Source organism: Gossypium raimondii, chromosome 9 (assembly GCF_025698545.1).
Source record: "Gossypium raimondii isolate GPD5lz chromosome 9, ASM2569854v1, whole genome shotgun sequence".
In the NCBI taxonomy this organism is placed as follows: Eukaryota; Viridiplantae; Streptophyta; class Magnoliopsida; order Malvales; family Malvaceae; genus Gossypium; species Gossypium raimondii.
This window is the reverse complement of record NC_068573.1, coordinates 6491540-6512935: the sequence shown is the minus strand read 5'-3', so window position 1 is coordinate 6512935 and position 21396 is coordinate 6491540. Positions and strand designations below refer to the sequence as shown.

The 21396-nt window shown below is 30.4% G+C and overlaps 2 protein-coding genes and 1 long non-coding RNA gene across 3 annotated transcripts; 1 reads left to right on the top strand and 2 right to left on the bottom strand.

Annotated features, from left to right (window-relative positions):
* Positions 1-2542: 2542 nt before the first annotated feature.
* On the bottom strand, positions 2543-5673 carry LOC105798263 (V-type proton ATPase subunit d2). The gene is made up of 10 exons (XM_012628261.2): positions 5244-5673; positions 4905-5025; positions 4316-4423; positions 4124-4226; positions 3855-3935; positions 3635-3720; positions 3462-3521; positions 3314-3362; positions 3105-3239; positions 2543-2946 (listed from the first exon to the last, which is right to left on the bottom strand). Exons 1-10 carry the CDS (start codon positions 5422-5424, stop codon positions 2815-2817), a joined length of 1056 nt encoding a protein of 351 aa, XP_012483715.1. The 5' UTR covers positions 5425-5673; the 3' UTR covers positions 2543-2814.
* Positions 5674-13923: 8250 nt separating this feature from the next.
* Positions 13924-14796, top strand: LOC128032428 (uncharacterized). Its single transcript, XR_008188555.1, has 3 exons — positions 13924-14250; positions 14423-14505; positions 14655-14796. It is a non-coding gene; the product is annotated as an uncharacterized LOC128032428 (long non-coding RNA).
* Positions 14797-14855: 59 nt separating this feature from the next.
* LOC105797425 (AP2-like ethylene-responsive transcription factor At1g16060) lies at positions 14856-19914 on the bottom strand. The gene is made up of 9 exons (XM_012627407.2): positions 19811-19914; positions 19637-19719; positions 19498-19506; positions 18910-18998; positions 18573-18646; positions 18435-18485; positions 18240-18319; positions 17786-18149; positions 14856-14937 (listed from the first exon to the last, which is right to left on the bottom strand). Exons 1-9 carry the CDS (start codon positions 19912-19914, stop codon positions 14856-14858), a joined length of 936 nt encoding a protein of 311 aa, XP_012482861.2.
* Between the last annotated feature and the right edge of the window lie 1482 nt (positions 19915-21396).

The following is a 21396-nucleotide window of genomic DNA, read 5'->3' as shown; positions in this document are numbered from 1 at the left end:
AAATGATTTACACTTTTCAAAAAGTAAGTCATTCTATAGGAAAAATGATTTATTGTCCGTTAACTCGTAAATTATTTTCCGTTGACTAAGTTGTTATTCATAAAACAAATACAGGAAAATGCAGAATCTATTTTTTGAAAGTTATTTTTAGTGAAACAAACTGAACAATTTTAAAATACTAATAGTACGTTTAATTTATTGTACTTTAATGTGGTTTTATAGAAAACATAGAAAATTATTTAAAAATTCTTAAGAATCTAATTCTTAATAACTTTTAAAATAAATTTTCTAATTTTTATAATCATTTAATAATTATTTAAGAAATTATTCCTAAATAAACTTAAGATAATTACTTGTCTAAGTTCGTTTTGCCTAGATTAATTCTGAATGTAACTTTTAATAATTTTAAAATATTTTTATTAAAATTTAATAATTTCTTATAATTCTTAATAATTTCAAAATAATTTTATTTAATTTTAGGACTTTTAAAATTTGTCTAAGAATTGTCACGTTAGCATGAGATGTACATGACACTCCACATATCATTTTCTGATTGCTCTGCTAATCACATTAACATTTAACAGTAGAAATGGATGAAATTTTTAATAGAATGACTAATTTTCTATTTGATCTAATATATATGGACCGATTTGCTCACTTTTTAGTAGATGGTCCAAAATGCAATCCGACTCCTAGTATAGAGACCTTCATAGTACTTCTACTACATTGGATTTTATGTTTTATTTTCAAATAAAAATTAATTTTGCCTTCAATATTACCTTCCATGTTATCATTTAATGGTAATTTTTAATAGAATGATTAGTTTTACTTTTTCCTAATGTACATGGGCTAATTTTCCCAATTTTTGAATATAAGAGGCAAATTACAATCCAATTCATAATACAAGGACCTCTATGATATTTTTACCATAAACCTATGTTATATTACCATGGAGGAGGTTTTTAAAAAATATTTTATATAAAATAAATAAAATAATTCATAATAAAATTTGAACATTAAATATTATGATTTTAAGTCTTCAATTTTATCCAAATCTAAATTTTTATATAAATTTTAATAAATATATTTTTACATAATTTTTTATATGCAGCATAGATGTTTAATAATTTAATTTATTAAGTGTTTAATTGAATTATTGTCGTCCATCGAATCACAATTTAGTAGAAAAATTATAAAAAATTTATTATTTTTTAAAATAATAATAAATATTACCATGATAGTGTTTTTATCTTTTACATTTTCATAAAAATCTAAAAAAAATACATACATGATAGGATTTGTTTGTATATCAGTTTTTCATAAATATATTTGTCCATCCACATAGTGAGTGTTTCAGAAATTTCTTTGTTGAACTGAAAATTTCAAGTATGAATAATAAATTATGATAAAAATGTTTATATGAAAATATAAAATATGTATATCATATATTGACAATGAAACTCCACCTTTGCTAATATTTTATTATATATTGTTGTAACTTTATTGATAAAAAGTATTGTATTCTTTCGCCTGTCATGTTTACTTCTTTTTAATATAACTCTCTTAGTTGTAGTTGCTAATATTATCTAAAACATGAGACGAAGTTATAAATCTGCTATTATATTAAATTAATGTATTTTGTAATTTTTATTAAGGGTAGCATGGTTTTGATAAAAGGAATGTTTCTCTTATTGCATTAAATTTATACTGTGGAGTTCATTATTGGTGCTAAAGTAATTTATAAAAGAATTCTTTTCCGTAATTTTTTACTCATTATGATCTCTCCTTTCAATTCCTACACCCGAAATTGTTGAAATTTGAATTTAGGATGATTATATAAGAGGATGTAAATTGAGTGTGCTTAAATATATTGTCTTCCTATTTATGGATTGAAAAAGACTATAAGTAATTCTAAACATTGTATTAAAAAAACAAATATGATTAAAATATGTAATGAAATTGTTCAAAAAATATATATATACCCATTCAATGTATAGCATTTAATTCATACATCGTGAGAGAATTAAACCTGTTAAGAAAAATCAACTAAATTCATGGCAACTCAATTTGATTAAAAATAATTACAATAATCGAACTATTATTTTTTGCAAACAAATAAGTTACCAAAATTTCCAAATAAAAACTCAATTTGATAGTATATACGAACAATTCAAATTCAAAAGGAAAAGAAAATCAGAACAACTTTTATAGTGTTTTAGAACAAAATTTTATACTTTTAAACATGATACAAAAGATCTGATAATTTAAATATGATACGAAATCGACACCAACATGAAGCATTTAATATCCATGACCTTCTCTCATATTCATGCTTAAAATTTTAACCTATTTAATAATTTATTTATATACAAAATAAACAAAATGCACCTACACACAATATGCATGTCATATGTGTTCTTCCTTGACATTCAAAATGTAAAAATGCTCATGAAACAATAGCATACTATTACATTTTAAGGAAAGAAAAAAGAGAGCAAAATAACAAAATTGAAAATTAGAAACTCAATAGTAGAGGGGGAAATTTCCTGGAAATTCCTCCAATAAAAGATTGAAAATAAGCTCAAGAACACAACATATATATCCTCAATTAACAAAGAAAACATATAATAATATATGAAGGGATTTATTCCTCAGCACACAAATTGTTGGGATAAAGAGCGGCTAAACACACCACTTAAATGAAAATATGGGTGGAGAATTTGAGGGAGGACAGACAATGTACAGCTGATCAAGTAAAAGACATTACCATTCATTATTCCTAACCGAATTCGGCTCGGTGGTCAGATGGATCATTTAAAATATAAAGACCACACTGTCATGAACCCTAGACTTTTGGTTTTGAGCCACACATTCAGAGATCCACATCAGGTTCCTTATCTCCTGCTCCCTTAATCTCATGTATGCAAAGAAAACACCGTAATGGAACTGCAGGGGGGGGGGAGGTCATTGTCCAAGAAAACAAGTCAGAGAAAACTAAATGACCTTATTTCATGCATGAAAAGAAGTGGGGGGGATATTTTCACTTCACGAAAACTAGATAACTGTTATAAAAAGAATTGATGACCACGGTAGCCAGTACAAACCTGTTGCTCGAAAGCTAAGCAAAGCCTTTTCACTTCCTCCTCGTAAAATGCTTTGTCAAGCATTTGACTTTCTCCATATGATAATTTAGAGAAAATCGATTGATAGGGAGGATATTTTTCCATTGCACCACGAACCTAGAAGCAATCCAAGCAAAAGACTAAGAACTACGAGTAACTTCATTTAAGCAAGCATAACGTGTAAAACACACCTGGTCAATATCTTCGCAGACAGCAAGTTCCTCGTGACCATAAGGATAACTGTTTAACATGAAGCAGCATTGTCAGAGAAGACACTCCACAATTATCTTATACCAAAAAGTAAAAATGGTACGATCAGGCCTGGGAGAAAGAACATACAGCAGACCGAAATTAGAGTATAATTTCCTACGATCATCACGAGTAAGTTCAGTTCCAATGCTGCAAAAAGTAAACAAGACCAAACATGTTTATTAGAAAATCCTTGGTAAGAAAATATTGAGGGTAAAACTAAAAAACTTTAGGAAGTAAATGATTTCTATAAGTAACAATACCTGTTAATTGTAATATTGACAGCTCTCCTATCAGCTTCAAAGGCTAAGAGGTCAGACATTATCTCTGCAGTTGCACCGCCTAGTTTCTATAGGAAAAAGCACATTGAAGTTAGAAGGAGGTCCAAAATAAGAATAATCTGCATTGCCAAATATAAAATGCCATCTTTCTTCTGTACTTAGAACCTTACCTGATATATTCAAAAAAGAAAAATGACCGTACCTGACAAAACTTGTAAAAATCTTCAAGGTATGCTTTGTAGAGAGTGTTCCTCATAATTTCAATGTTCATGTCATCAAGGTCCTAGGAGAGAAAAAAGGCAAATGACTCCAAAAATCGAAGTCATAGAAATGATAACATTCAACAAACAGAATACTCCTTCAGCAGGGTTGGCAACAGTCTGACATGGATGCTTATACAGAGAGAGAGCCAGACGGGCAGACAATCAAATTTGGTGAAACATTATTAGAGAAGTTGTTAGAACCATGTACCTCAGATGTAATACATTCAGAAAAGTATGGAGCCAGTGGAGTGTCAACGAGAACCAATCTATAGAGTTCACGCATGTTCTGAGCAACTGCCAGGGTTGCAATGCTGAAGCAGTGAAAAAGAAAAGTGAGCATAATAACAATAATAATAATAATAATAATAATAATCCAGTCTCTCTGTAGGGGTTACATTACCTATCAAACATGCCCAAAGGATGGCATTTCTCCAAAAGCTCTTGAACATCTCTCTCATGCAAGGTTCCAGTAACAATCAAGACAACATTGTCTATCATGTGACCATATCTGAATGAAGCGGTCAAAATGTTAATTTTTCGCTGGTTGTCACTACCAAAAGGACCCGTTAATAAAACTGCATCTCCACAACATCTAAACAGAGTTCTAGATACATCCCAGGAGACATATTGAAGCAGCCCAACCATTTGGGCAGCTATGTTCCACCTGAGCCTAATACGGATTAACCAGATCAAGAGATGAGGGAAACAAACAACCCCCCTCTAACTTCAAAGCAAATAACAAAACCTCATGGCAGTGTACGGATGGGCACAATTAATACTTCCACTTCAGAACCACCAGCACTTTGATGCTACTGAATTAACACCTAACATTTTATAAAACAACCTAATTCACACAGAAAGCTGCCATTGCCAATAAGCAATTAAATCAAAGGTAGATCATAATACCGAAATAAATCAAATGCATGGCCATATTAAATATGTCTCAATAAATTCAAACAAAGAAACAAAAAGGACAAATCTTTACATACGTGATATACTCTAAGAAGGTGGACAATGGCTCGGTAGCCTGGCATAGCATATGCTTATACTCATCAACGAGCTTAAGAGTGCATTTCTCCACAATAGTAGTCGTATGCAATGGTGAAGGTTCTGCAAAGCATCAACAAGTGGCATAATCAAATTATTAAAAAAGAGAGAGAGAGAGCAGATCCTCTATCAATTAAAAAATCAACAATATATGCTTCAAATTAAATCTATAAAATTATAATTGAATCAGTTTAGATTCAATCCAATAAAAAATCAATGCATTACTTAGTAGATTCGAAGTTGAAAAGGCCATGAAGATTGGAAGGAATTGAGAAATGTACCATTTTGGAGGTAAGGACCGTATTCGGTGGCGGAGAGGTGCATCTTGATATCGTCAAGGGTCTCGCATTGGCAGAGATTGTTGTAATCGGCGGCGGTTAAGAGACCGGCCCGGTGACCTCTCACGATCGCTTCCAGGTAACCGCCGTGGATGTTGAACGTCATAGCTTCGAATCCGTACATTTTGCTGGGTTGTTTTTTCAGTGATTTGAGTGGTTGAGATCTAAATTTGCGAATTTGAAGCTAAGAACGGAACCCTACAGATAAAGAATTGGGAGATTTTAGATTTATGGGTCCAAAGGATGGTTGTGGTGATGGGAATAGAAGGGAGCTTGGAGAAATTACAGTTTAGATTTCTGATGGGATTCTTTTTACATAATTAATTAATCAATATTTAAAAATGAATTTTAAAAATATAACTAATTAATAAAATAAAAATATTTTGTCCGACTTGTGTTAGAGAATGGCTTCCAGCGGGTTCTTAGATTTAGATTATTTATAATTTTTATTTAAATTTTTAAGTTTAGATTTTTTCGACCTAAACCTTTTCTAATTTATTTTCTTGGATTAGATCAAGATCGAACAAGGTATAGATTCAAATAATTTCGATGTTTTTGGATTCAGATGGGACAAATTAGATAGATTTAAATAATCTTGTTGTTTCATAAGCTATAATTTTGTATTTCCAATATAGTAATCAATTTTACTTTTATACAAATTTATTGTTATAACTAACTTTTTTCGTACATGCATGGGTTAATTATGTGTATTAATTAAAATATATTATATTAAATTATTAAAAATGGTACAAAATTTATAACATTTTATAAATACTATTATTGAAAAAGTAAAAATAATATAAATATTTAATTTTATGATGATGGTAATTTAAATTATAATATATATAAATTAAATAATAATAATAATATTTAAAAAAACTCGAATGATTTGATACTACTCCTAATTATGATTTCAACTTTACTCTTAAAAATATTAGAATATAATTTAGAAATTTAAAGAGGAGGAAAACGATGTAAATTAAGTTACTAAACAAAATTACATGACGGAAAGATGTATAGAAAAGAAAAAGAAAACACAATTGGTAACTAAATTAATAAATTAATCTATACTATTTCAATTTTTCACTTTTCTATTAAAGAAAGAAATATATATTTTCAATAATTTTAAAAATAATTGCATGAATGAATGAGCAAAATTTAAATTTTAGAGACTTCAAACAAATATTTATATTTTCTTAGATTGGATATTAACAATCATATGTAATGACTTAAAATTAAGAAAATATTAAATTAGATTATGTGTATAAATATATATATATATATATATATTTATAACCTACAATTTAATTAATTATAACAAAGATTATTGACATATATGATCCTTGTTATATGAATGAGTGTTCATTGTTGATATATTTTTATAAGGAAATTAAATTGAAATAATATTCATTTTAAATTTTAATCAATAAAAACACGTGGCAAATAATTAGCGTGCTAAATGACAATTTTAGATATGCCACATAAGAATTGTTTCCTTTTATTATAACCTCAAATTGCTATAGTATATATATATAATTATTATATTATGTAATATTATATTATGTATATTATGATTTATAATTTATCTTATACTATAATTGTTGTAACAACTTAATTTCTAGTGGTATAAAAAATTACGGTTTCAAGATCTTGTTTCCGTAAATTGAGTCCGTAAATATTAAATAGAGATATTTATAGAGTTAATATATAGATGAATCGAAATTTTGTTAGACAATTTAGCCGAAATTATGATTAATTAAGGGTTAGAGACAAAATTGTAAAGCTCAGTCGCTATAGATTTTAATTGACTAAAAACTTGGGGGACTTAAATTGCAATGATCCAAAGGGCCAAAATGGTTAATAAACTATTTTTAGATATGTATTAGTGTCACGGGCCAAAGTGCAAATCCCGTGATCATGGCACAAGATGCGCCCCATGGAGGTCTATTGATTAGATGGGGAACATTTAGCCACGAGAACTGGCTCGATTTAAAGAACTGTTGGAGAAGCCTATCAGATTAAAGCCCGGTTGGCCCGATAATGAAGATATGGCAACTTAAGATAATTTGGTAACTAATCTTAGAAGATTAAGGCAATTATATCTTGTAAAGATTAGATTAGATTTGATATGGCATATCTTGTAAATCCCTAAAATCAAGGGGTATGGTTAATCTCGTCCGTCGATGTAAATGTATCTTGACCATCAGTTTTGGGGGAGCTCAACTATAAATAGAGAGCCTCCCCCTCTTTTGTACTCATCTATTGTAAGTTGAATACTTAAAAGTAATAGAATTCTTTGAGCATTTACTCAAACACTTTGTGTGCGTTCTTTCTTTGGCTTCCTGTTGTTCATTTATAGCTTTTTTTGGCACAATCGCTTCCGCTATGCAAATTGGCGCCTTAGAGGAGTTCTAAAAGAATCTTCACTTTTGGGCGTAAAGGCTGACTTAGACGAGTTTGGAGCAAACGGATCTCCTATCTCCTAAGGCCACATAGATTGCGAGACGAAAGGTCTAGCCCCCTGACAAGTGGTATCCAAGCTGTTGGTTCGAACCAAGTGATATTCGAGTGATTGGTTCGAAGGCACCGTTGGGATGTCGAAAGAAGTTGTTGATCAGAATGAGCTAATGCAGACTCGTGGGTACAACAAAAATAACATGTTGGGCACATTTGCATAGACTTCACATACACACAACAATAACAACAACAACAACAACAACTCTTCAAGAAGATATGCGCATCTATATGAACATCGACCGTACAAAGAATCACCATAAAATATGATGCAGAAGTTGGTTCTAGAGACTCACTAGAAACCTACCTTTATGATGCAGAAGTCGGTTTTAGAGACTCACCAGAGACCTACTTTTATCTCGACCTAGAGCTTCTATTTCGATTGTCCTTCCCAATCCAACAGTAACAACTGCTTACAAGATCATGTAATTTCCATTATAATCCCCATTTATAGATAGTTTACTGACGTTTGAACTATGTGCGACCCCCATGTAGGGCCTTTCACTCACACCTTACTGTTCTCACACATTTTAACATCCTTACTCCTCAACAATCGTAACATACAAGGCTATGAGACTTAATAGAAGGTTGAATCATCCATTAGTTAAACGAGGTCTTAGCTCTATTTTAACGAAGAAGAAGAGAACATGTAGGTTAGAAAGAACTTGAATGTTGAGCAGAAAGAAAAACCATCTAGAATGTCCCCATTCTTTCAATAAATATATCCCCTTGATTTCCCTGCCAAATTTAGAGGCAGTTAAAAGAAAATCCGGTGAAGATCTACTTTACTGTTGACTAGTTATGAGGAAGGTCAAATCAATCCAATTGAATCTCGACTAATCCCATTACAAAAACTAACTTGAACAATGCTTATGCAACCCGAACATACTATACCTTTGTGGTGACTTGCGTATGGCATGGTCTTAAAGATAATTAAGTCTCCTACAACTTTCTCATACACTTGATAGGCTATTCATGCTTAGCCAATACTCTAAGGCGTACTCTTCCTTAGGCGTAATCTTTCTTCACTTGAAGATATACTGTAACTAAATCTTTAGGTACCGCTAACGGGCAGATACTATAACGTTAGTATGCGCCAATACTCTAACTCACCAGCAAGTCAGCAGGGTGGTAGTTTATAAGTTTATACTACCACAATGCCAAAATAGTCTACATACATACCTTACCTTTTTGGATTTGTCGTTTTTGGGGTGTGACATGAACAATGAAGAAGCCTTTATATAAGCTAGCTAAGTACATCCAAATAAAACTCTAAAGTATATTGAAATTCTAATTAACCTAAATAATAAGTAGTTTTAAACTAAACTTTTTCTTTGACTAAGAAACAAAAACTCCTAAACAACTTAAAATACTTAAACAATATCCAGAATTTAGAATAATAAAATAATAAAATATAAGAAATAAAATATTGGCTCATATATAATAAAAATTAAGCCTAAAAATCGAACCAAATAGGAAACTCAAATTAAAAGCCAGAAACTCGTAATTTCCATCATAATCCCGTCAAGAAATTCTACTCGCGCAGTCTTCACTAAAACAATCATAACTTGAGCTCCCAAAATCAAAATTAAGTGATTCACTGTACATTTCAAAGCTAATAGATAGATTTTTGAACTCTATGAAGACATCTAAATCAAGAAATGCATGGATTCCATCCAAAAAGTCATCGCAAGTCGGCTGATTTCCCAAACTTGAAAATTGACAGCTTCAGTGAATGAAATTTAATAAATTTCACCCAATCCGTGCATGTATCAAAACATATCTGCAAATTGACAAAAGGGAAGACACTTGGAGTGAAAGAAAAGAAAATAGGAAAAGAGGGTTGGTGAGAGGAGGAAAAGGCGATGGTAGCAAGCCCGAAGGTAGTAACTACCGCTAGGCAAATGGGCATAAAAGGCAAATGGCTCTAGAGATGGAAAAGAGAAAAAAATTTTAGAGTTTGATTTTAGATTTTATTCGTGCTCTTTTTTAATATATACAATAAAATCAAAAGATATTCTAAAATATTTGATGTTTTGTGATAAAATACCTAAACTACCCATAAATTCCCATTACCCTTAAATCAGAGGTAAAACTCATTTAATCATACTTAAACCCACGTCTTCCTTGTTATTGCAACAACAGCGATGTCAATCTAGCTGACACTCAATCATCATAATTGATTTTTTGGTGTTGAGTTTTTACCCATTTTTCTTTTTTATTTGTGTTTGTTTGTTCGAGGGACTTCCTATATCAGGTTCTTGGTTTGCATTGTGTTTGTATTTTAAACATGCTTTTGAATAAATAATTTTTATTGCCGAGAACAAAATGCATGCAACACTTTCATTATGGAGGATTAAAGTAGTTGTTTTCCGAAGAGGAAATTTCAAGTCATATTCAAATGATATTATCTCCAACGAGATGAAAGATCATTTTAATCAATGGTGGAGTTAAATTATGGTATTTTTTTCATCATCCTTATTTAGTTTATTATACTAAAATATATTTTAAACTTACCTATATTCACTTTCCCCATCATTTTATTGTTTAGTGTGAAAGCTTCACCTTATAATTGTACGTTCTTATTAATTTTAGTTATACTTTACGTTTCTTTTTTCTAATTACTATTACTGTTATAATTATAATTTTATAAAAACCTCAATTTAGAACATTAAATTCTTATAATTTATTGCTACAATTTTATATATTTGTTTAGGAAATTTGTAACTACGAATAAATTAATTCCATCAAAAGTTCAGTGTTGATCGAAGATGGTCAATTCTCTAAGGACTAATCAACAAATTTGTCTTTTCCTTGATTAATTATGATTTGATCCAATTCCGATCTATACAATTATTCAATTCATCAATTTCAACCATCTTATTTCATCCAATTATAAACATATATCAGCTCAATTTAATTTTTGGATGCTCCTAAATTTTTGCATTTTATTCAATTTAGTCCCTAAAATCGAACTTATCATATCTTCCGAATTTGAACTCCAAATCTTAAACCCACTTCAATTATATTCATATACAGCCTCCTATTATCACAATTTACAAAATTTCATATCGTTTCAAGATATTCACAATTTAATCCACCAACTCAAATTAACAAAATTTACTTAACAATTTAATCTTATTTCATTTCTAAGCTTCAAAATCTACCATTCTACCATAAACATTCAAAAACTTCAATTAACATGAATGAAAACTATATAAATCTTTAACAGTTTTGAAAAGAGATATGAGCTAGATAAACCAAATTGCAACAATATCAAAAATATAAAAATTATAGGAAACAAATTTAAAATGACCAAACGTCCAAAGCTCCAAGACCTTTTTTTTTTTTTTTTGCTTCGCCAAGAAGATGAGTAAAAGAAGGAAAAAATTAGGTGTTATCTTATCTCTTTCTTTAATTTAATATATCTTTAATTAAAAATTAATTAATCATAGTTTATTTAATTAAACATGTTTAACTAATATTAAACTCAATTAACAAAGTTGGTGGATAACAAATCGATTCCACCACCGTTTGACATGCAAAAGAAGGTCTAATTGTTAAATTGGTCCTTCGGTTAATTAAAAATTCATAGCAATTGAACTTTTACCACTTTTATGATTTAGGGTGGGTTTGGATGGGTGATTGGGTGCGGTGTGATGCGTTTAGCTTACTTTTTGTCTCACGCTACAGTATCGCTACAGTATCTAATCTCACTACCACCCCTATTTTTACACTAACTGCAGATAAACGCACCGCCCATCTAAACTCACCCTTAGTCTTTTTTCATTAATTAACTATCAAACCATTGAAAATTCTGGACCAGGCTTCAATTCATTAATACAACAACTGCGTAAATATTTAATTTAAATATTTATGGTTCGGCTTATGAAAAAGTGGTTCCGACACCTCCGTTTTCAAAACCACTGACTTTCGGTATGCACCATTTGTACCTTGACTAACTAACCAATTAATAAAATTTATCCAATCAAAATTCACCATAATACTATATTTCACTCTTAAATATTAATTACTAATATATACAGACTCACGCGCCAGAATTGTGATCTCGAAATCACTATATCCGACACTATTGAAAAATGAGTTGTTACAGGGTTTCTCGTCACGACGTGACATATTGTCCTGACCTCGTCGTGATGATGGGGTTCCTTGTCACAACGTGACAAACTGTCCCGACCTCATCTTGGCGACGGGGTTCCTCGTCACGACGTGGCAAATTGTCCCACCCTCATCATGACGACGGGGTTCCTAGTCACGACGTGGCCTGGAACTCAATCCTCGTTATCACGACGAAGATTTGTTTAGAAGATTCTTATTATTTAATGCTATAATTTTATATTTGTTTAGGAAATTTATAACTACGAAGAAATTAGTTCCATCAAAAGTCTAGTGTTAATTGAAGATGGTCACGAGGATGATAGATTAGACAATAAGAAGAAGACGAGAATGATATGTGAAACAAAAGATTAAAATAAAAAAAAATTATTTTGTATCATTATTATTTGGTAAACAAGAACAACGCTAGGCGATTACAATGAAAAATATAAAATCAAAAGCCCCAAATATCTTTTTGAATTAAACCCCGCACAACTTGAGGAGGTATGGAGAACACCTAGACACTTGTGAATCTTATAACATGTTTGGCCATAAAATTTGCAACTTCATTATGAGTTATGGAAATGTGATGGATACGAACCTTCCAATTCCTATGTAACAGCTTATGAATAGCCCGTAATTTTACATTATGACTAACAATAGAATTACCGGCTAACATTAATTCTACTAACAGAGCGTTATCAGATTCAAGCTTAACCTGTCGATAACCTTTGTATCATTATTAGTATTTATTTTAATATATATTAATTTCTAGAAAGTTAGATTTTTTTAGTTTACTTTTATGAGGAAAAAAATATATTATTAAATTTAAAACGCAATAACGTTAACGTGGCATATCAATTACAAAATTCAAATACTTTTATTTTAATTATTTTGAAGTAGTTGAAGTTTTTTTAAATTTATCTTTAATTTATTTCATATTCTTTTATAACACTATTAAATAATTTAACAAGAACACTAATGGTTTCACTTATAAAAATTGTTAGGGATCGTCCCGATTAAACAACAAGTAACAAAAAATAGCGGAATAAATTGAGAAATTGAACACACAAATTTAACGTGGAAAAACTTCTCCTAAGAGGATAATAAACCACGGGCAAAGATAATTTTATTATAATGGCAAAAGAATGAAGAGTACAAAAGATGGAGATAAAGACTAAACCCCGAAAACCCGAAAAACAAAGAACCCTCAAAACGTAAACACAAAATTCTCTGAATGTGTTATGAGTTCTAATCTAATGGGTGTATTTCTTAAGGTTGTAAAAGAGCCTATTTATAGGCTAAATTCATATGTCAAATAATAATAAAATAATCTAAACTAATCAGTGTTTGACTGAAATAAATAAACAGAGTTTAACTAAAAGATTATTTTCTAATTTGACTACAAATAGAGTCATACTTAACAAAAATAAACTAATTATAATCATCCACCATTTTCTGATGATTTAAGAAGCTTCCATTAAATCTATTCATCATTTTTAAATCTATTTTCAGCTTATATTTGTTCTTAATTTGCACTGTTTTTCCAAATCTAGTTTCTGGGCATAACAATGTGTATAAATATATATATATATATATATATATATATATACTTATTTTAATATTGTAAAATTGAAAATTTCTATTTTTAAATATAATTTATATAAATTATTTTTAACAATGACTATGAAATAAAAATATTTTATTAAAAATAAATATTAGAATTACATACAATATTGCACTGTATTTGCATTTTAAACATGCTTTTGACTAAATAGTTTTTATTGTTGAGAATAAAACCATGCAACACTTTCATTTTAAAAATCATGTAATATAGTTCCATTTAATTATTGACACAAAATAATATTCTATTCTAACATTCTAACAAAAAATTAATATGTCCGTATTGAACCAAATGCTTGTTACCAAAACGCTCCAAAAATATTAGTATACAAGCAATGGCTGAGCAGCCAGGAGAGGGCAGCGACATCTACACGCAGAGTGGAATTAGAGTAATTGGGAAAAACGCAATGGCTCAAAAGATGTTGATGGTGGCGGTCCTTGTGATATTGGGGACGAAGATGGCGACGGTTACGGTTGCGAATCCGACCTGTTTGCCCTGTGCTCCTTACTTCAACAACGCCACTCTCCAACTGCAAGACAATTGCTGTGACCCTCTCAAACAAGCGCCAGTTGCTACTCAAAGGCAGCCTCTTTAACAACCCTACTTTGCTTACTTCTTTCAACATCCCCATCGATGGAGCTCTTAGGATCACTCGTCAGTGCGGTGTCACTGATGAGATCAACGGCTGCATCCCCGGTCAGTGTTTCTAGCCATCCTCTTTATTTCATAGAAACAATAAAAAACCAGCCGCTATATCAATTTAGACAAAGAGGTTGAACTGATATTTTAAAACTTTTTATTTAAAAATCTTAATTTAAAATTTTAAATCCATCCTACTACTACTTAGAAACCTTAAATTTTTAAATAGGAATATAACAGCTGCTTGAATAGTACGATATGGCTGAACCATATCATTATGTGTTCATACCACACCATCTCCTTCCCCATCAGGTAACAAAGCATATCTTTTATTCTTATTTAATTCTTCATTCATATTGTTTGTACTTTTTGGATTTTTATTTGTAAGATATGGTTGAATTTTTCATAATTTTGATCAGAAACTAATTACTTATATATTGGATTATGTTTTGCTGCTATAGCTACTTCTCCCACATCTGCTCCACCCACTACCAGGTAGCATACTTGTTTTATTCGATTATCTCTCTATATTTATTTGTATACTTGTTTGGTCAATGTTATTAGCATATACATTATTTATTCAGTCAATTTTATTATTTTTGTTTGTACTATCAACATCATTTTGGGTGTCTAAAGTTGAAACTACATATTTCTTTGTACTTTCATTTCAATTTGGCATACCCGAACCTGATTTTTATATATAGTCTTTGTTGTTCACTTATTTGTTTACTTTTATGTTTATTGGTGAAACTTGATTCACAATCCAGCAGGTGAACTTAAAGTTTTATATTAAAGATTGAAATTGAATTATAATATTTTAAGAGATTAAAAATTAATTTTATCATAATATTATATTATAATTTTATAAATTTTCACATAAAATTTAAAATACTAATTTATCATTTTTGAGAGGGGTTAAGGTTCTTACTTGTCCTCTAATGTCAATGTTACATATATCCATCAACTTTGTACACCTAACAACATAATTGCCCCCTTGCTTATATGCATATATGCATCAACTTTCTAACACCAATGAAGTTAAGGGTCTTAGGACATAGTCTAATGGGGAAGCTTATTGGCTTGGGATTAATTTGTTGCCCTTTGCTTAATTTTTTTTGGTGTTTTTTGTCTTTGTTATCCTTTTAATAGAATTGGCGCTTTTCCAAAAAAAAAAAAAGTATACATTGTTGGGATCTAAAGTGGTTAATTGCTTGGACTGCCTAAGTTTAATGAAAATGTCTGATTACCTTGATGACAAAGGAGTGAAATGCATTTTCATTGGTTATGAAAAAGAAGCAAGACATATTAGACTATACAACCCTCTCACCAAGAAAGTTATTATTTCAAGAGATGTTGAATTCGATAAAGCTGATTACTGGAGATGGAGCAAAGAAGAAAAAAATATTGAAGGATTATTTTTCCAGTGATGATAAAGGCGTGACTTCATCAATCAAGATGAACAAGGTGATGATCGAAGTCCTCCACCAAGTCCTATTGTAACAACTCCTACAACAATAACATCACTAACCAGCAACAGTAGTAGCTCAGAGGAAGCAGCTGTAACAATGCGTAGTTTACGTGATATTTAGGATATCACAGAAGCCATAGAAACAACACTTGATTATTCTTTATTTTGTTTAATGACAAAATATGATCCAATAAAATATGAAGAAACAATTGAATATGTCAAATGGAAGAAGGCAATAGATGAAGAAATTGCATCAATAAGACAAAATGACATATAGGAGGTAACAAATTTGCCAAAATGACATAGCCAAATGGGTGTACAAAATGAAGACCAATAAAGAAGGAAAAGTGGAGAAATACAAAGCAAGACTAGTTGCCAAAGGGTACAAGTAAAGACATGCAGTGGACTATGATGAAGCCTTTGCTTCGGTCATTAGAATTGACACTATAAGACTTCTCACAATAATTGTAGCACAAAATAGATGGAAGATTTATCAAATTGACATGAAGTAAGCATTTCTTAATGGCTACCTAGAAGAAGAAGTCTACATCAAGCAACCACCTAAATAACAGCAAACAAGCATAGGAAGACAAAGTCTATCGCTTAAAGAAAGCTTTATATGGACTAAAGCAAGCCCCAATAGCATAGAGCACAAGAATAGATGAATACTTTCAGAAGAACAGGTTCATGAAAAGTCCATACGAGCAAGCCTTATATATGAAGAAAAATAGAGTTGGTGACATAATGAACGTGTGCTTATACGTTGATGATATCGTTTTCACGGGAAACAATTCAGATATGTTCAATGACATTAAGAAGCTATAACTAAAGAATTTGAAATGATAGATATTGATGAAATGTCATACTTTCTAGGAGTCTAAGTGTAACAAATAGAAGATGAAATATTTGTGTATCAAAAAAAATAAGCAAAACAAATTTTAAATAAATTCAGAATGAAAGATTGCAAGCCTATAGCCAATTTTAAATAAATTCAGAATGAAAGATTACAAGCTTGTAGCCACATCAGCAAAACAGGGCATGAAATTAAGTGTTGATTCAACTAGAGAGCCGGTAAATCAAACGTTGTTTAAAAGCATCGTTGGAAGTTTAATGTCCTTGACTATTACACTGCCAGACATCATGTACGCAATGAGATTAGTTCGCAGATACATGGAGAAGCTAAAACAAAATCACTTGATTGCAACAAAGAGAATTTTGAAATATGTCAAAAGTACGATGGATCATGGTTTATTTTATACGCACTCAAAAAGTTTAAAATTGGTTGGTTATTCAAATAGTGATTATGGTGGTGACTTTGATGATCGCAAAAACACATCCATATATTTCTTCCATGTTGGCTCTATAACATTTTCGTTGTCATCAAAAAAACAAAGAATAGTAGCTCTTTCAATATGTGAAGCAGAATACATGGTTGTTGCAACGTGCATGTGCCAAGCTATTTGGTCGAAGAATATTTTGGGTGAATTATCTATTATACAAGAAGGTCCAATTACAATTTATGTTGACAAGTCCACAATATCTCTTAAAAAGAATCTAGTGTCTCATAGTAGAAGCAAGCATATCGATACAAAGTATCATTTTATTTGAGAGCAAGTGAAGAATAAAAATATGGAATTACTTTACTGTAGAACGGAAGATCAATTAGTAGACATTTTTAAGAAGCCATTGAAAGTAAATGTATTCCACAAACTCAAAGAAAAGCTTGGAATAAAAAGCTCGGTTTGAGGGAGCGTTAGAAGTAAAACCGACTTCCCAATGTCGGCAAAGCTTGAAGCCAAGAGTGGCTCAATAGACTTAAAACATGGCATTAAATTGGTTTACAAAGGTGGGAAAACAGCAACAAGGAAGCTTGTTTAAAGTTTCCTTAATGACAAGGATAAACAAAGAGTTGTCGGTGAAGCATATTGGATAGGCATGGATTTGCTGGAAGCTTCACAAGCTTATTACACCAGCTTTTGAGTCGGTTTATAAAAAACTGTAAGGTTAGTGTAATATAGGTAGTGAAGAAAAATTAAAAGTGTGAGATAAAAACTAGCAGCAGCTAGTATAGAGAGAAAAAAAATTGTATTTGTATTGTGTAATATTCGTGTGCAATAAAATTATTTTCGATTATTTGCATTCTTTTCTACCAGTTCTTGAAATACCGAAGATCGAAGGAGCAAACTTAATGCAGTAGGCGATGAAGACTTGTATGATTTGACATTGATTACTGGGAGTTTGGTTTCAGCATGTTCTTGCTTTAGTGAGTTGAAGTGACCTACAGAAAAAGGGTAGTGGATTGAGGGCTTAGATTGTTCTATTAGACTGTAACAACTTGTTGATTGTACTGATTCTGTTTCCGTATTATTTGTCAATTCGGGCCTTAACCAGCCAGCATAAGTACTTAAATCGAACTTGGTCACGGCATTAATCCCTCTACATTTGATTGCCGCAATGTCGTACGCACGAGCAGCCTCCTCTTGTGTGTCTGCAGATCATATAACCGTTATAGTTTTCAACCATGAACCATGGCTGAAAGGTTGACATATTTTTAACACAGGAAAGTACAGGAACTTACTGTAACTGCCAAGGTTTAGATATTTGTTTCCGAACTCTCTCCCTATTCTAGCTTCCCATCTTCCATTGTGATAGTAGTGCCTGCAAGTTTTATCCAAAGGAATCTTTAGCTTGCAATACATGTGTCTCAAACGTACGAGGACATGATCCTCCAAATATATAGGAGCATAGGTCACCAGATTATCAAGAAAAGTACTTTGCAACTCCCCTGTACTTGGATACTCCTCTTGAGAACCCACTGCTCTTTCTGTAATAAAGAAAAACCCAATGGATGTTAACTATTTAGCCTTTAGATAAGTCTGTTAGTTTATGATTTGATAGATCAAGTGTTAACCTTCTTAATGAGGCCAAGAACTCCTCTTTGGTTACAGTTTGCATTATTTCAATCTCCTGTTCATAATATGATATCTGCAGAAACCATTGAGTGAGTTAGATCTGTTGTTTAAGTATACTACTTTAATTAAGACTATGTTGCTCCAACTCTTTATTTTTCTTACAAAATTCGTATCCAACAGATTTTTGGACATGAATACGAGATATGACCCTCCAAATACATTAAAGTAATTAGAAAAATGAATATAATGGTGTTGAATATATGTCTGTATCCAACACTTTAAACTGAATCTAGAAGATAATCAACTTTGTTAAATGAGAATATAAGATATACATACTGGAAAATTGGTGGAAGTTGATGTCCCCCAATACTTAAGTGCAGCTAAATCATATGCTCTTGCAGCAACTTCTTCATCATCAAAAGCACCTGATCAAAGTTCATCTAAGATATCATTGTCTTTTCACATTAATATATATAAGAATTTGAGTCTGTTTGGTTGAGTGGAAAAGTAGAGGGATGGAAGGAGGGAGTATAAAGTGAAAAGAAAATAAATTGAGTTTGTTTGATAGGGAAAAAAGTTAGAGAAAAGAAAATAAATGGGATGATCATTTTCTATTTTAATACATAAAAGTTAATCTTTTCAAATAATGATGAATAAAAGAGAAAATGAGAGGGAAATATATGTTAGATCAGAATGATGCATTTTTCAAATGTTTTATTTTATTTTATTTTATTTTTAACTCTACCAAGCAACGGAATGAAAGAAAATTACTTTTTCCTTTTAAATTTTCCATCCTACCAACCAAGCATCTATTTTTCTACCCTTTCAATTTTTCATCTTCCTGATCTTCTTTTCACCCTATCAAGTAAAGCTTTAGGGTTGTATATATGTGTTAGAAAAGTGAAGAACTTGTGATGTACTCACCAAGGTAAACTGCAGGATCCCGGAGCCGATTCCAAAGAACGAAAGAAGGGAAGAACATAGACAAATCATGTTTATAAGCATCCGAAATTGGAAATTATATTAAAAAAGAACTAAAATGCAATGAAGATACATAGTTTACCTTGTTTGCCTTTCTTCTTTTGTGTAGCATTCCATGAGAGCTTATCCCACAAGTGGGCTTCATATTTGCCAGTCCATCTATGCCTGTTGATTTTTTATTTTTCATATCGATAGAGAGTTAGGCATGGATGAAACGATATCGGAAATACTCAAATTAAAGGGTGGTATTGGAAACCTGCTGACTCCACGGAACCGGGAGCTTCGTTTCACAGTGGTTGCAACATTGCTGCTTTGATAATTTTGTTGCATACCTTGATTGTCATCATTTATCATTTCCATTCCTTGTTTATCTCAATTGTTTTCTTCCTTCTCTCTTTTGCTGGCTTTTGATGTTCCTATGGATGCTTGATCCCATAGACAGTATAAATTCATGTACACACATATATAATATGTTATCAATTTTGGAGCTATTGTTGCATAAAATATTGTTGAAATCACAACAAGTATGTCGATGAATTCAATAAACAATTAAAGACAAATATACATTGTCCATGCAAAGTTCACATGTCCATATTCTGTTTTCCAGCTCTAATATATATATATATATATATATATATATAGATTGTTTATTCATTTTAAATTTGGCTGGCAAAGTCGGTTTGTTCTTTGGAAGTGAATGAAGGAAAGGTTAAATATATGCTGCCATTTAAAGAGAAGTTAGTGTTTTGCTAGATTTTCCTATTCCTAACATCAAGTTGTGAATTTCTGGTTAATCCCTACAAAAAAAAATAAAAAAAAATCAAAGATCAATATATTTCTTGTGGTTAAATCCAGCCCATGGAATTTATTCCTTTCCAACTTCACTAGTCACCTTCGGTTCACTGAAAACAACTTTTGGAAAATGATTTTCAGGAAATGAATTGATTTTCTGGATGATTATGCGTAAAATATTTTCTGTCATTTGACAAATTTTCCTGAAATCATTTTTTAAAAGTTATTCTTAATGAAACAAGCACAACATAAATATATTTATTACAAAAATATTATAGTAGCATTTTCTTTTCGGCAAGAATAATTTATTTTATAATAATTAATATCATATATAAACTTGATAGTAAACAATAACTAATTAAAATTTAATTTAGAATACATGTATTACATATATGAGGATGTATAGTAACATTTTGAGTTGGAAAAGATAAGTGAAATTAAATATGTTTTAAACAAATACTCATATTTATATAATTAATATATTAATAATTTATACTATAAAACATTTGTTATTAAATATTTATAAATTTTAATATATATATATTTATTATTAAAATATTAGTATAAATATTTTTTAATAATATATTAAGAATATTATTTAAAATTAAAATTATTTTTTCAAATTTTATTATTAAAATAAAATTGTAATAATAAATTGTAATAATAAATTATTATATTATTAAATATAAATAATTAAATATGTATGAATATTGAACATTATAATATTTTATTTTAATATTTTAATATTTCTAAAAATAAAATAACATTTTTATTTTAATATATTGATATTAGGTTTGATGCAAGTTAATATTTATATGAAAATAAAGTTACTATGCAGGCATAGGTGTAGTCCTTGCCCTGGAAAATGTTTTTATAGCACCTCCTAAAAAAAAATTAGTTTTTTCACATTTGAATAAATAAAAATTTGTAATTTTAGTTTTTTTGAAAAATTAATAATTTAATTCAAATATTTTTAATACAAAATTTTTAGTTTTGTCCCCAAAATTTATAAGTTTATCTCGGTTCCCTCTAAACAAAATTCTTGATTTT